Source organism: Pezoporus flaviventris, unplaced genomic scaffold (assembly GCF_033815535.1).
Source record: "Pezoporus flaviventris isolate CSIRO_AGI_PZ_B2104156 unplaced genomic scaffold, CSIRO_AGI_Pfla_v1 ptg000002l, whole genome shotgun sequence".
NCBI classification, from domain to species: Eukaryota; Metazoa; Chordata; class Aves; order Psittaciformes; family Psittacidae; genus Pezoporus; species Pezoporus flaviventris.
Window position 1 is genome coordinate 87,755,275 of NW_026892550.1, and position 16,708 is coordinate 87,771,982.

At 45.3% G+C, this 16,708-nt stretch overlaps 2 protein-coding genes across 4 annotated transcripts in view; one reads left to right on the forward strand and one right to left on the reverse strand.

Annotated features, from left to right (window-relative positions):
• ATP6V0A4 (ATPase H+ transporting V0 subunit a4) overlaps positions 1–9,502 on the reverse strand; it is a 33,435-nt gene extending 23,933 nt beyond the window's left edge. The window contains exons 1-4 of one of the 3 annotated variants that reach the window (XM_061444962.1): positions 9,261–9,502; positions 2,626–2,809; positions 2,064–2,142; positions 1,167–1,264 (exon numbers count right to left, since the gene is read on the reverse strand). In XM_061444962.1, coding sequence (XP_061300946.1) covers positions 1,167–1,264; positions 2,064–2,142; positions 2,626–2,742 — 294 coding nt within the window. In that variant the 5' untranslated portion in view covers positions 2,743–2,809; positions 9,261–9,502. Of the gene's footprint in view, positions 1–1,166; positions 1,265–2,063; positions 2,143–2,625; positions 2,810–4,670; positions 5,118–9,260 lie in introns of those variants that run through there. The other 2 variants (XM_061444963.1, XM_061444961.1) reach the window with 2 other exon arrangements.
• Positions 9,503–9,846: 344 nt separating this feature from the next.
• TMEM213 (transmembrane protein 213) lies at positions 9,847–16,107 on the forward strand. The gene is made up of 3 exons (XM_061444950.1): positions 9,847–10,264; positions 12,065–12,133; positions 13,718–16,107. The coding sequence occupies exons 1-3, from the start codon at positions 10,183–10,185 to the stop codon at positions 13,885–13,887; spliced, it is 321 nt and encodes a 106-aa protein (XP_061300934.1). The 5' UTR covers positions 9,847–10,182; the 3' UTR covers positions 13,888–16,107.
• The last annotated feature ends 601 nt before the right edge of the window (positions 16,108–16,708 follow it).

Consider the following 16,708-nt stretch of genomic DNA (forward strand, 5'->3'; position numbering starts at 1 on the left):
TGCCTCATTTTCCCATTGCCACATTCCCTGATGGATGCTTTGTCCTTCTCTGGCATTAAAGTTCTGACTCACCTGACCAAAGCACAGACAGGTAAGTGGGTGCATGGTCTAAGGGTATTAGCCTGTCTTGGCATCTCTGTGGTTCCCGCAGGACATCTCAGATCCCAGATGGACTGGCTGTCACACCTACAGAACAGGCTGACTACAAAAGCAGCCTACATACAGCCATTAGCTTAGGTTCACAGCTATCAGACAAAAATTATGTGAGGATGACCATTCTATGTGGGTCTAGAAACGTATCAGGTAACCACCTTGCTCATGAAACTGAAGCCCTTAGAAAGCATGGTATTTCTTTCTAGTCATGAACATGTACAGCATTTAAAAATTACCCTGTCAGTAACCTTAGCTTCAAACTGAGCTAGAATAAACCATCCCTTGCACAACCAAAAGCAAGGCCTCAATGTTACAATATCACAACCATACTCCTACTAAGACAGACAGCCCTGAGGTTTTTATGCAATGAAGCTGGTTCTAACATCAGCTTACCAAGTTCCAGTATTTAAAGGGTGGCTACAAAGAAGATGGAGACTCCCTTTTTACAAGGAGCTACATGGAAAAGAGGAGGGGTAATGGATACAAGTTACTCCAGAGGGGATTCTAGTTGGACACAAGGGGGAAATTTTTCACAGACACTGGAATAATCTCTTCAGGGAAGTGGTGGATTCCCCAACGCTGAACATTTTTAAGATTAGGCTGTACAGGATGCTGGAACATCTAGTCTAGGTCATGCTTTGCCAAGAAAGGTTGGACCTTTGAGGTCCCTTCCAACCTGGTATTCTATGATTCATCACCCCAAAAACCTTCTTATTCTCTCCTATAGGGTGATGGGGGCATTCTGTGATAGTGATACCTTTCCACTAATATGTGGGACCTGAAGGATATTTCACAGAGGATGGTAGAAAGACTGGGATCCTTTGGAACATACGGTGAGACCAGGCTTAACCTAACTGCTGAGACAGTAACTTCGGGAACACTTCCACAGGCAGGGAGAGCTGTGCCAGCCTCAGCTACTGGATGCTTTCTTGCAGGGGAGGGCTGTATCAAGCACATCACAGACATCCTGGTGCACATCCCCTTCTCTCCTTGGTCCGCTCCAAATTCTGTACCTCCATATCAATCATCTCCCGAGGCAGAGGGGTCTCTGGGTACTTTTCTAGTTTGAACATCTCAATACTGTCTCCCTCAATGTGATTTTCCAGAAAACCTGCAAGGAATGGACACAGAAGTATCTATACAGAGTTGTTCCCGTTGCATCATCTTGGTCATCAGCTCCTGCTAAGGTCCCTGTCAGGACTAAGGCATCACATGGAGGTGTGACAAGGGGAAGCAATATACAAGGGCCATCACCCAAATGCATATACGCAGCCACCAAGAACTGGACACCTGGCAGTATCCTTCCTCAGCAAGAACTCTTGTTTCTCCTGAAGTCATGGCAGCTGGAGCCCTGAGCCCCAGAACCTACAGCCAGCATGGAATCCCCTTGCTTGGGCCAGTGAATAAGGCACACAGCAAAGTCAGGTTTCATTCCTCTCTCTACCAATGGCAAGTGCTATCACAGTGGCTATAGCACTGGTGGGGAAGTGCAGAACTCACAGAGCACATGTCCATGGGACAGCAGACACCACAAGCATTGCTGGTTGGGCTTTAAGGATTTGTCCCCAGGCTGAAGCCCTTGGCCACAGGAGGCATGTGTACACTGGTGTAACAGTCAGGTTACCTGGATTAGCCTCCTGCCCCGCCCCAGATTTATCCTGTGATTTTATATAAGCTAATTAACCTCCATTCAGTTCAGTTAACCATTTTCAAAACAGGAGCAGCAATTTATTACCCATATGGGGTGAAGTGGTAATTAGCTGACGCATGCACAACATTTGCAGGGGCTCAGATGAAAACATCACCATTTCGCCACTAATTCTGCTCCAGAGTGTGAGAGCACGTAAAGAAATAAATCCCACACCACCAGTTGGCAGAAAGCCAGTTGCATTTGACAAGCATTTACTTACGCATGATCCTCTCCAAGGATTCACACCTTCTCACTTCATTCACAAACTTTCTCTGGAAGCTGTTGACATTCACATTCAGCTAAAAACAGGAGGGAAAACCAAGCCTGGAGGCTACACGCTGCCATGCTCATTTTTAACATCAGAAGAGAATGAACGCCTTTGGTGCAGCCAGCCAACACCACTGCATCTAACAGACACCCAGTGACAGGGCAATACCTTGGGTTTCCCTTATGGCCAAGGACATTGTGGCTCATTTCCACCAAGTCTTGCTGTGACAGGAAGTGTCTGGGATGGACTTTTATGGAGAGACCCCCTGCTTTATGGTGGTGGAAGAAATCATCCTAATGTTGTGCAGAGGGTGCAAAGCACTGGATGGGTACACAGGGATAGGTCAGGCCTCAGCATGGTGATTTGCTTTTAGATCAGCTTTTGGGAAGTCCCACTATTGCCAAAGGCTTTTTGACCACCCTGCAGGTGCACCTTCCCCAACTCCTTTGAGGGAACGATAAGCACACCCCAGGGAACATCTCCCACAGCTCAGCACTGGCTAGGTACTACTCACATCTCTGAACTGGACTAGACCCAGCTCCCCGAGCTCGGCCACACAGCAGTAGGCAGCCTCCACCTGCAGGAAGAGCTGCATCAGGTTCATCTCCTCACTCCGGAAGATCGAGGCCATTTTGCCTACTCTCCTCCAACCTGGGTGTCTGTGGGGGCCTTGATGGCAGCAGCACAGTCTTCCTTACCTAGGGAGGTGCCAGAAGGTGAAAAACACTGCAAGAACACTGTGGTCACTGAGTCAAGATGCTGGAAGCTAACCCAATGCTACCCATTTTGTCCTTCAAAAGGTTTCTTTACCTCCTAAAAGCCTCCTCAAACCCACATGAGGCTTCATCCCACCAGAGCAGTGATGAATGCTTAAGTATGTATGTGACACAGGGAAAGAGGACAGATGATGAGCAAATACCCTGCCCTGTCCTCTGCCAGACCAAAGATGCTTCAGGCCACTGCACTCTGGGCCTTTATTTGGGTTTTGGACAATGAGCTTATGAAAAAAACTCGTTTCTACTTGTCTTCCACAACACAGAGAAGAAAAATCATTAATTTCACCTTGCAATTAGATGGGTGAAAGAGGCCTGACTCGTTTTTATCAGTTTCATTGGGAGTGTGAACACAGCATTGCGAACACATTTGGAACATGTTATATGGGAACAAGGAGAAGAGGAGACTGTTTAATTTAAATTAAAACAAACTTTCATGTTTAAATAGCATTTTCTCCCTATAAAGGGCTGTTTTCAAAATGACGTGCATTTTACAAAAGAGCCTTTTGTCATATGCTTGTTATTGACTTTCAATAACCTGAACAGACAAATTGCCTTTAGTTGTTCTTGCACAAAATTAACTGATCGGCATGCACAAACACAGTAATTATTCTTTCCCAATGAGAAAGATGCAAGTAGATACACGTCTTGCATGCATATAATTTTGTAGCAAACTTACATTTTGCAAATAGCAAAAACAAAATCCCTTTATAACCTCACTTCTACTTGTTGTCAGGGATGGGAAGTCAATTGTCTCTCTCTCTATGAACCTTGTCTTGCAACACTTTTAAAAATGTGGATTCTAATAATTTTCTTTATAACGTGAAAGATTTATCTTAAATATGAGAGAAACACTTTGCAAGACATTAAAGGCTTGTTTAACAGGAGCACCATAGTAACAAGCCTGTATTTGCTCTCTCACCCTGTGAGTTTTCCTTTTCTTACTCTCCGTAGCCGTTCACTAAACAATTTAAGATGTTGAAAATACAATATATGATAACAAGTAGCTTGTTAAAAGAAAACATAGAACGTGCCAGCTCCAGTGGGTTGAGTAAGGCTATAATCTTTAAAGTTGTTTGGAAATGTCTTAGCAAACTATGTTTTTCACAGGAAAAAGACACAAAAGCTGCAAGAGAGCCTCACTACACATCCAAGGAAGTACAAAAAAAAAAAAATTCCTTAGCTCTTAGTTTAAAAGACCATCAGAAAATTCCACCTTAACTTCTTTAAACTGATAATTGTGAAGAGACTAGAATTTAAAGCAGGTCTGTGCTTCTAAACCTGCAGTTAATTTCCATTAGAAAAAGCATTAAAATCTTAGACTTAAAAGAACAAAACTCAAATGCAATATTTGGAAATATCTTACTTAAACTGCTTAAAACCATCCATACCGAGGGCTCTGCTTTTCCTCGGTAATCAGTCAGTGAAAACCCCCAAAGGCTCACTTTCATCTTGATTTGGAATGAGAGCAAAATGAAGAATAAAAAGAGAAACCTCTTTCCAGCCAGGAAATCCTGCCCAGCCCTGCTGGAAATGCAGAGCGTTCACCCTCCATCCATTCCTGCAGATACAGGAGGCTTCCCAAAGGCACCTGCTGCAACCATGCCTCTATCAACATCCTCCCTCCCTCCTGGTTTTTGCTTTGGCAGAGGAACATTTAATTTCCCCAGTCGCTGTTTTCCAGCAGTAGTGCACTGCATTAAAGTGCATTAAAGCGCACCGGGTTTTGAGCAGGGTAAACCCCAGTGCTGTAAGTCACTTTGGGGAAGGTGTTACTCAGGTTTACCTCTCAGCCACCGCGCTCCTTTCCAGCCCCTGAGGAAGAGGCGAGCTCTTCCCTTGGCTAGCCGCGCGTCCCGTCAGGCGACGACAGCAGGATGGTGCTTTGGCATGGCTGCAGGCACCTCGCTGGGCAAGGAAGGCAGTAAGCGAAGCAGCCAGGCCAACTGTCCTGTCTCGCACAGGGCACAGCAAACCTTCTCGTTTAAAGTCAGAACTGGTCTGCACCAGAGGAGGAAAACCCCTTCCGTCCTGAAGCACCCCCCAGGTGGTCTGGACCCAGCGCTTTCTGGCTTGGTCACAACCCTTGTGTCAGGTCTGCAATAAGTGTGAGCTGTGTTGCAGCAGCACACGGCTTGTTGAGACTAATAACAGATGGGGCATGCCGGCTCACACTGCCCTGGCCACCCAAAAACGAGCAAGAACCTTTGAAACCTGCTGTATACAGAGAGCTATAAACACATAAAAACTCATTTGCAAGCCTTGGATGGAGGATCAGTCGCCAGGGAGGTGGAAGACTTCTGTGCTGTTTCTCGCTGTTTTTTCCTCACTGGAGGCAGCCGGCAAAGGACAGGGAAACAATGGGAGATTAATGATTTTCCTGAAGCCAGGGGACGGGCAGACTTGTACAGCAAAGAGAGGGCTAGGAGGGCAGGGTCTCAGCCAGCAGAGCTGTGCTAGCCTGGGGCAATGCTGACAAGGAACTTGATTCTCACTCCTTGAAATAACAAATGCTGTGGGAAAAAGTGGCTTTATAGACTTTCTTCTGCTTCAGCTGCTAAAGTAGGAGCTCCAGAGAGAAATTCAGCTGCTCCTGAAACCAATGGATTAGCTCCCATGGAGGTCAGAGGAGGCAGGGTTTCATTCTGGTAAATAAGGCTGGCTGGATCACTATTAAATCTAGCACCCATAAGAAGTTTTATCTCAATAGAAGACCTAATGAAAATGCATGGCTATATGTAAACTATAAACTACCCCCTAAAGAAATGCTTTCCCAGACTTGTTTTTTTCAGGGGTACCCAGTAACCCTGACCCAACAAGCCAGACGGTATAGCTTGTCCAAAGGGAACAATGCTGAAAGGGGAGCAACAGCCGGGAGTTTCTCAGTACAGAGTTTTTCTATTGAAAAGCAATGAAGAGTGACCCTACTTCATGAGGCCAGCTCGTGCAAGGGGGCTCGTGCCACTTCCTGAAATCCAGCTGTCTCAAGCAGCATGACCCAAAATATAGGTATTCAAAATTAGAAGATAATTTTGATAGGTGGGCTAAAACTTCCATTTTGTTCAGCTGCCCTGCTGAGCTGGCCATGTGCTCCCTGGCTCCCTACATGCTTTAGCTGCACTGTGCGCCTCTTGAGCAAGCCGCTGCTGGAGATCAGTTCTGCTTTCTCCATCAGCACTACCAAAGAAAAAAGAGCAAAGGCTGAGAAAAGTCAGCATTTTCTGCTGGGAAATCAGAACTTCTGGTAAGGCAGAGGTGAAGTCATTGCCATCATGCAGTGCTGTGGAGAAGTTGGTATGGAAAAGGAAGGACACTGCCTTCCAGTCTGTGCTATGATAAATAAGAGGAGTCACCATTCAGTTATCAACTGATAGATATTGACACAACAAAATAAAGCAGCTTCTCAGGCTCCTTCCTCCACCTCTGAACCCGCAGCACATTCTTCCCCCTAGCAAAGCTGTTGTGTTCATTTGACAATACCAGGATTTGTTCCTGTTTTGCACTTATGTTGCTCTTACTCAGGCCCAAAGCTACACTCAGCTACTTCCCTACAAGTTGTTAGGACAGGGGTGCAGAAGGGGCCCTCAACACACAATCACCAAAGCAAGCCACACGACGCCAGTTACTCCATCCCATTAGCTAACACGAAGCGCAGGGACAAAGCCACCTCTCTTACCCTTCCCTCTGTCCTGTTCCTGGGTAGAGAAGAACAGCAGAAAGCATATCCTATTTCATGCCTCTGGCATGTGGATGTAAGAATGTTATTTTATAATAATCTTATTATTAAAGATCAGATGATGACAGCTGATGATAAGGCGCAATTCAGAGGAGCCCTGTCAGTGGACTCATTGTCAGCGCTGGCAGCTCTGCCCTGGTTAGATGAAGGCAGACCTGTACTCCCTCACTGGGGTCTCCAGAGGGACAACATGAGGTCACAGCAAGGCCACAGGCTCAACATTTGTCTAATAGCAACCCCAGCCTGGACTGTGAAACACAAAGGGCAGGGTTGTGGAGTATTTCAAAGTGCTAGAGCTGCTTTCCTCTGTGCAATAGAAAGCACATCCTTCCTCTCCTTCTTTCATTTAAAGAGTAAAACCTTTGTGGGTTTGAATTTTGTCCCTCCATTTGCCTCACTTTAAAAATCAAATCCCTTGCTCATAGGTAGCTTTATTTTAAATGGCTATTTTTCACATCAATGAGGATACTAAACATAATGGCCCCCTCCCTGATGGACAAATTATTGGCATCAGGCTTAAGGTTTTGAGCTCTTTAAAGCCATTTTGAGGGCTTTATAAAGGCCCTTAAGCTTTTTTGAGCTTTATAAAGGCCACCTGGGAGGGAGCTAGCCATGCAATACAAAGACAGTGAGATGCTAACAGACAGACCTGCCCTCCCAACTCATGCCTCTTCTAGAGCATCACTTGGAGGTTTTGCTATCTACAAAGCAAGCATAGGAGATAGTTCACTCCTGTGGTCTCACACCACCTAACATCCTCCTTGGTGCTGAGCACCATAATCTCACAGGTTCCGCAGTGCCCTTGTGAATAGCAACTTGGAATTATCAGCTAATCATCAACTTCAGTATGCCAACACGCAGGGTTTAGGGGGATCCCAAACATGCAACCCCTCCAGAGCCGGGCTGTCATCACTTTCAGTACCACAGTGAAGCTTCATCAGCTGTAGGTAGCTCTGGAATCAATATCTCAGTTATAATCACTCCATGCTTAGCTCTACCATGCAGAAGGTTTTGTGTGGCTACATGAGACATTAAGTTTTGAGCTCTATTTCACCAAAGCTCCCTCCTATCACAGTAGGTAAGCAGAGTAGCACATCACATACAGTAAAATGAGAGTAGGGGTGTAGTTAACCCAACCTCAAGTGTCATATGGAAGAAAGAGATTTATCCTCCTATCACTGATACACCAGAGAGGATGTACCTACTCTGCTGTGCTCTCAAGAGTTGTGTGCTTTGCCCTAAGTTAGATATTGTGCTATAGCTCACTTGACATCATGCGGGTCACTGCTGGGATGGAAAAGAATTGCAGCAGCAATCAGCTTTTATTTGGAATTGAAAATACAAGCATGTTGCCTATGTAAACAGAAAAAAATATATATAGACAAAGTGAGTGTGTGACAAAGGTAGTAACTTGCTGAGAGCCACACCTGGTGGTGATGTGTCAAGGGTATACCTTGGTCACCAGAGAACCTTAACCGGAAATCTCTGTGGCACAAAATATACCAAATGGTAGGTATTGCCTCCTTCATAATCATAAGGAAAAGCTGACCAGCAGCCCTACACACTGTGGAAGAGTCTCTAAAGGGAAGGGTGGGGAAGTACCTAATTTAAGAATAAATGGAGTCTTGCCTTGAAAAATGCATGGAAAGGGGACCCCGAGGAGAGGAAACCCCATCTCTACTGATGCAGCTGTCATGCCTCATGTGCCAGGATATCTCTGTGGAGACAGGCATTCATGTGATGCATAGAAACCAAGCTTGGGGAAGGCTTTGGAGACTCTTATCACTCTTCAGGCAGTCATTAACACTGAAATGTGAATGTGTTACAAAGAAGAAATGAAACAAAATCAAATCTGTGTCAGGAGATGATTTTACAGGGCTCCTGTTATGTCTGAACTTACCAAGCAAAGCCTTCATTTCCAATCTGATCCCAAAACCACCGAAGCCAAGCACAGCCTGTTTGCTGCTCCAGGAGGCTTTGGAGCAGGCCCTTTCTGAGACATGGAGGGAACACATTTTGGAAAGGAAAAGAAATATGCTATGTTAATTGGACAAAACCTTTACAGCACCTCTTAGAAATGGGCACTTTTACCTGCAAGCTGACAAAGAGCATTAGGTAATAGTTAAAAGACATTTCATTAAAAATTGAATCATTCATGCACTAGCAGAGCAGTTTTGTCTTTTCATTTCCCCTCAAACATTTTGTGCTGCACACACACTTTTGTACTCCTTATTTTTGTAAAATTAACTGCCAGATCAACTTCTAGCAGGAATCATGGGTGAGAAATACCAGAGTGAAAGGTGAAGCTGGAAGAAAGGCCTTTCCCCAGCAAAGAGCTGAGTTTTAGCTTTGACACAACAGAGCACTCAGATAAAACCACGAATTAAAGACAACAAGCACAAAAGGACTCAGATGCTGAAATGAGGCAGAGATGAAGATTATTATTTCTGTAGATTAAATTCAGACAACTCTGAACAGCTGGAGTGTTTCTACAGCACCTCTCCTGCTGTGATTTGTGCCTATTGAGGCCAAGACTGATGGCCACTGGGGTCACACACCCAGCCTGGCTGCCAGCAGAGCACAACATACCTTAGGCCACCCCTTGCTTGCGTGCCAGCCGAAGGGCAGGGACACACATACCTGCAACAGCCGGAGGTGGCTGTCATGGACCAGCCACCACAGCCCTAACTCCGCCAGCCCCAGCGGCGTGTTGACATGAAAACAGGGAGACAAGGGGGGTTAACATGCCTCTTCCAGCAGGCCTGCCTTCATCTGCTGCTTGGTGAGCCTTCTCTGTAGGCCAAACCTCTGGCTGCTTGTGCCCTGCTGCACCATGGAATGCAGCTGGAAGGGAGCAGAGTGTTTTTGGTGGTGAGTGGGGAGGACAAGCAAGTTCACCCCACAAAGCCAGGGCTAAGCCTACATGGGCTTCACTCTCAAGGAGACCGAACAAACCTCAGTCTCGCATCTCTTGCAGCACCCTGTACTATGCCATTCACGTGGGAAGTCTATTACATCCCTCCCTATGGGTTTCAGCAGTGTGCTGAGATAAAAAAGAAGTAATTATTAAATACTGTCCATTCTAGTATATTGCCACCCCAGACACGTTCCCCCTTGCCTCCCATGGGATGGCCGCACATCCAGAACAGGCCCTGCGTAGCTTTGTTCTCACACAGCACCCGAAGCTATGAGTGACTGGGGCTGAAAAGCACCAGCAACCTGCCCGAGGCCTCTTTGGGAACGGCTCGCTCCAGAGGCCTTTCCTCCCTCCAGCTGCAGCAGATCCTGGGGAGAAACCTCTTGGCGTGACCTTCAGGGGCCCTCCACCTGCCGCAGTGCCGGTATCCACCTCCTGCTGGGGCTGTTTGGGTCAGAGCCCTTCTCTCCCCTCACCCGGCTGTGGCAGGAAAGTTCAAGGTGTCCTGGCAGCAGGAAGCTCCTTTGCTCCACCCTCTGCCAGGCACACCAGCTCTCTGAGCATAGCGAGGACCTGCTGAACCAGAGCTGCCAGCGACAGCAGCCGGACCTGTGCTACCACCTGGGTGGGAGCTAGACCCCCGGCATGAAGCGCCTCTTCTGCGGGCCCTCGGCAGCCATCACTGTGCTCTTCTGCACCACCGTGCTCTGGTATTCCTGCTCAGCTGGTATGTGTCTTCTCTCATGATCCAGTTTCTATTCCCTGCCTTTTCTCCTGCTCCATACCAAAATATATTGCCCACTCTCAGAAATTTGTTCCTTTAAAAAAAGGTGGGCTCCCTTTTCTCATCTAAAAAGTGTTAAGAGCTGGAATTGACTAATGCCATTGAGAATTAGCAGCGATGTGATTGATCACAGCATCTTTCTGAAGAGATGTGCTTTTACCAGCTATTTACAGAGCCACTGTAAATGTGACTGAGCTCTAGGCTGCTCTACTGAATGGCAAGGAGGTAGGAAACCATGGTTACTTGGCCTTCCATACTGGCTGAGGCAAGGGACCATTTGGAGTACCACCCAGAAGGCTCAGTATAGTCCGGTTTAGCTCTTACTAGGTGCTTTTTTGTGGGAAATATGGCTTTGGTGCCTCCTTAATTGTAGAAGCTGCCTAAAAATAAAATGCAATTGAGACCTGTGAGCAGCTCCTTTCCCACCAGGCTCCTGCCTGCATTCTTGTATCAGCACCAGCTGAGACCTGCCAGGTTAAAGATGGGTTAGCTTTGACAGGTCTGCAGAGTCTATAAACACGATCCAGTGGCTGGCATCCACAGCTCACACACAGTTCTTAATGATTCTTTCTAGTGCTCCCATGAGGTACTTATTAACCAAGAAAACAAGTCATGGGCTTAGCCAAAGTAATTCAGCAAGTCCTAGCACAGTCAGAAAGAGGAATGGGGAGTACTCAGGCCCTTCCCTGGAGCAGGCTGCCCAGGGACCCTCTCCTAGTGTGTCAGCAGCCATAAGGAAAGCTCTGGTCTTGCTGCCTGCCTGTCAGATCAACATGCAAAGCTGGGCAACAGCCGGTGACCCTAAGAGGGGCATCACCTGCAGGACAACCTCAGTTTATTTGCTGTTACGTGGAAAATACCAAACTTAAAGCAGAAGTTTGCTAAGAGGTCTTGTTCTGTTTTGCTCTCCTGAGCTGAAACTAAACCCAAGCTGCTATTTCAAAGTCTTAACTGAAATCAGGCTGGAATTGATTTTTCTCACACTCCAAATTATCAGCTCAGAGGGATGGTTTGACTGGGAACAGCTCTCCCATAGCTTCTACTCTGTCTGTGGACAAGCAGCACGTTGGAGCCCTTCCATCTGTGTGCAAGTCCTTACTCCTGTAGCTTCTCCTGTATGTTGTATTTTCCAGCCTGCACTAGTTTTAATGCTGGCCTGAGCTGGAGCTCAGCCAGAACAGTTTCAGGCACAGCTGTGCCTTAACTGTGGCAAAGCCAAAGCTCCTCACCAAGGCTGTGGTGGCTCTGCTGGTGCTCTCCACAGATGGGCTCAGCCCTCAGCTCTGCCAGACTCCTTCACACCCTGAAGTTACTGGGAATTTTCTAAGGGCAGAAGGAGGTAGCTGTACAGCTCACTGGCCATGGGTCTCCCCATGCCACTGAATGCCGAATGCCCTCTCTCGTTTCAGTTGTTGCTCGATATGCCCCTGTAGCTTGGGAAAAGACAGTGAATAATTTGAGCTCTGAGAGAATGGCTCACATCAGGGTCATACTCAGGTAGAGGCACAGTGATTCAGTTGCTTGTTATGCCTGGTGCTAGAGCAGGTCGATCCAGAGCCTGTGTTCACAGTGGTGGGATGAGAAAGCATACCTTGCTGCAGCAATGTTTAGCAGAAGAACTTACTTTCTTCAAGTTGTTGCCATCCTACAGACCTCTGCAAGGCTTCTAGATTTTCAGGATCGATGTCCAGTATGGCTTTTTAAATGTAACTTGCCTTTTCTCTTGTGCTTTCCTTCTGGCAGCAGCTCAAGAGGTCTCCAATGCTTCAACAAGCTCAATGCTCACAACTGAGTATGAAACACCATGTCTTAGTAAGTATTTATAAATCATTACTACGATGTTAGAGTCAGGTGATGAAAGTACACAGGTGACTGAGAGACTGTCCTGGAAGAGGATTTATCTTTTGTAAAGCCTACCACTGTGGGTGAAACTCTAAGACACATTTCTAAGACTCCTCCACCGGCATGCCCGTAATACCTTACGTACCTTCAGGTGGACTCATAGCTTTGAACAGACTATTGCATAGCTAATTCAACTTATGTGTACTAAAGCTCCCTGCAAACTGCCTGCCTTTAGGCACAATACAGATTCTCAAGAGTGTTTCTTCCCCCCAACTACCAGGTCTTCCCCAAACAGCCAGTCCCAGACAACCTGAGAGCCAACCAGTCCTCCCTGAGTCATCCTCCATCCCAAATGTCAAACATCCCTGCAGTCCTGCACTTCCCAAATTATAGTATGCATACAAATAGACGTATGCTATTTCAAAGCATGGCATAGGGGGCAAGCATCTCTCTCCCTTCTCTAGGCCCACACAAACTGTATCTCTTTTGTTGCGGAAAGAGCTGCTCTCTACAGTGCAGGACAACTGTAACTGAGTGCTCTGAAAGCCAATGCACAGGAACATGGTCCTGCCTGATGTACATGAACTAGAGCACCCGAGCAGCACCTTCACTTTGCTTTTCCCTGGAAATGTACAAGAGGCTGCCTGCCCTGCATCATGCTCAGGAGGCATTCACTTTTCACAGCTGACAAGCTTTGTGCACAATACACAATGCACGTAGATGCGAGGTGGTTTTGGCTGCCTCAGTTCCCCTGTGTGCTGGGGTTTCACACTTAGCTTCTCTTCCAGCCCAAGGGGTACCATCGTCTTCTAGCCTTCCCTTGATATTTCCACGTTACCACCTGGGATACAGACACAAAGCTGGGTATCTTCACTGTGTCCTCATAATGGAAGAAGTAGGGCAGATACCTTTAAATATCAACACAAATTAAACAACTACTGACATATTCCTTGACTAACTTTAGGAAATTGGACTGATTTAAACAATCAAAAATAAAATGCAAAAGATGCAAGAAAAAATACATGGAATTGTTAAAAAATATTTCATTTTTAAACACATAAACCAGGGATCCCCAATGGCTCTGTGTTTTGCTGTTGTTACACACAAGTCACAGCTAACAGCCTAGCAGAGAGCAGCCACTGCTTCTATTGCTGGCAGAGGTGTTGGGTACCTAAACTCTTATTATCTCACATGAAGGTTTGTCTACCCTGGGTTTATTTTAAATTTTAACTAACTACTTCTATCCTATTCCATTCCTGAAACTGACTGAGGAGATGCTAAATAGGTGTTTTTAAAATGTAATGGTGGACAGAGTGGTGAAGAGAAGCAGCTCAGGTGTTTGGCCAGAAAGGGGTATTTGAGTCTCGGAGATGTGGAGATGAAACTGAATCTTGCCATCCCCTAGGTTAAGAGCCAGGCTTAGGGGAAAGCTGCCAAGGCAGAATGACAGGCCACAGTACAGACAGTAAAGTCACCATCTCACCTGCCTTCTAGCAAAGGAAACTTAGTGTGTACTTAGCCTCCCATCGGCTCACTTCATTTCTTCTCCACCAGACGTGAATATCTGCACGCAAGCAGCCCTGTGCTGCCCAACGGGCATGGATGATTATGGATGGATTGCAGCGGCCGTTGGCTGGAGTCTCTGGTTTCTGACTCTTATCCTGCTCTGTGTGGACAAGGTCATGAAACTCCGGCCTGATGAACCCAAATATTTGGTGGCCTGAAGCAGGGCAAGCCAGCAAGCAGCAGCACCTGGGAGCAGTGAGGTGCAGACAGACTGACAAAGCATTTCAATCACTTCTTAAGAAACAAAACAGAAATGGAATGTACCTGCTGCCAAAAAATGGCCAAATTTAATCAGGGCATCTGCTGGGGTTTCATCCTTCCTGGCAGGTCAGAGCTGCTGGCCAAGGTGTGGAGCAGGCACGTCCCTGTGAGCCACCACCTATGTCCCACATTGCACAGAAAACCTTGTCCCCAAGACCTTTCATGCTTGCTGTGATTTTGCCAGCAGAATGAGGTGCTGAAGGACCAGTTACTAGTCTACGGCATGTTGCCTTAAGACAACCCAGTACATAACCTTTGGCTTTGAAACAGAAAGTGGGCAAATAAAGCTATTTGCTGGAGGATCAGTTTTACCAGATCTGTTACTAAGCTACAGACCAGGTTGCTACATCAATAAGTCGATGTAACTCATTGATAATACCGAGTCCTTCTCGCTCACCTGCGCTATTTTAAAGTCTATTAACTGATACCAGTGAAAGCTCTGTTCTGGAAACTTCAGGATTGTTTGGGCTGTTTTGAAATTAAAATTAGTTTTTCTAGTGGAGTTCATATGTGCAGTTTTGTAGGAATTGAACAGTGGTTGTATTTGTTTGGCTTGTGCCTGCCTAACTAAACCAAGATGAACCATGACAAGCAGGTCTAAACCAGCATATCCAAATCATACACAAAACTATTCCTATTTACGCAAGATGATAATAAACACTCTGACTGATGGGAAGATTCTCACTGGTTTATATTGATAAAGCTTATATTGGCAAGGAAATACTCTACCCAAATTGTTAGAAACATGATTCTAACAAGAAATATTTGCGCAGGAGGATTTGGCTCTCTGCAGTCAAACTGGTTTGGGGCAGTTGCATCAGTTTGATTTCTATCCGTTATTAAAACAACAAATCTGTGTTAAACCCATCTAGATATACAAAGGATTAGCAAACCTGCTGGAGACAGACTGAAATTAAACACAGTTACTCTTTAATAAAATCAAGCTCTTTTGGAGATCCATTAAATATCATTAAAGCCTCCCTTCAGCTTATCAGTGTATAACTGTTCCAGTTGGAAAAGATACAAACCAGTTTAAGACTTCTCAAATTGGTTCTGGCACAACCAGGCACTTTGATCAGGGCAACTCTGCCATTTCAGAGTGATGGGCAGTCGTCTGCCATCAACAGGAATGGGTACAAGTTGGACACTGAGGAGAAGACTTCCTTCCCTATCATTAGTATCATTTAACACAAAGTCTTCTGCATTGAAATGCCCATCACTCTGAAATGGCACAGAGTTGTCCTGATCAAAGTGCCTACATCTTATTGTTGGTGTTGACTGAAAGAACAGTGAGTTCTACAATCACTGATATACAAGCAATCTTCTAGCTACATACAAGATTTTTTTCCTGATTTACTAGATTTAATCGTGGAAAATGTGCACTGGCCTGAAAGCATTGTGATACTGTGAAAAAAATCCATGCCTATTGCATTAGTGCCTACCTTCTGCAGACCTCTTCCTACAGTTTTCCAGTCTTACAGAGATTGTTCTCTTGGTTGGGAACACAGAAGCACCTGCTGGATATGGCACTGGCTTTCATCTTTGAGGAGATGTGTTTCATAGCTTTCACAATTCCTTGGCTAAGACTGTAAGTGTATGGATGCAGCCAGTCACAGAAGTATATCTATTTCGGTCTCAAGTGTTGTAAGCATGTGATGTCCTACAGCCCAGCACAACACCCACAAACAAGCTTCATAACAACTGGACAATTCTGGGGTCTTCCTAAAGCCTGCAAAATCAGGTATACAAATGCAGATCATTTCTGCTGTCAAATGTGTACTTTTTCTAGAGCAATGATCTGTAAACCTCTGATCTAATACAACCGTTTTCTTTCCTTAGTGCATCACACATATGATATTGCCAGGTTTGATCAATAGCTTCTCCTTTTCAAGTCATTTGACTTCATAGGAAGTGGACTGAATCATTTAGAAAAATGTAATCCTGTAATGAATTTTACGAACATAAATAAAATGTATTTTGGGACACACTGGGATCCCAGTGTGTTCAGGATCCCTAAACAAAGTGGCAGCATCTCAAAAGCTCCGAGGCTACCAATGTAAACATCTCATCTGTTCCTATGCAATTAAGTACAAAAATAAAAGATTATTTTAAAGAGACTCACTGAGGTACATACTATGTGTGGTACTGATTCTAGGCATGGTGGGCAATCACAAATACAATGCAAAGCAACACACCATGTAAAAGGAGAAAAGCCTGAACAGTATTGTCAGTGTTTCAGGAGGTTGTCAGTAGTTACAGAAAGTGTGGAATGAACAAGTTGCACCCAAAAGACTTGAGAAATTGATATACAATTATGATATGAAAAATTAGTGTGCCAAAATGGATTATACATACTTGATTAAATATAGTCTAAAGATTCTCTATTGTCTGCTGTTATATTTCCTGGAATGCTTTTAGTTAGGGAACACACAGTAGCACAGCTTGTGGGATATAACCACTGCCTTAAGACAAGTCACAGTAAAAGGCTGTGGTCTGGTTTTAACGTACAAATTGAATTACAACGCCTTATAAATGTGGTCTTTGAGCCATGTTATAGACTGGTGTACCCATTTATTGTGTATTATTTCACGTTCCTAATAACATCACTGACATTATAATACCTCCAATAATAGATCCCCAACTAATGTTATGTTGCCTAAGTCCTATTGACTTCTAGGAGGCTACACAAACATCCAATACGTGCCTTGCTTTGTTGTT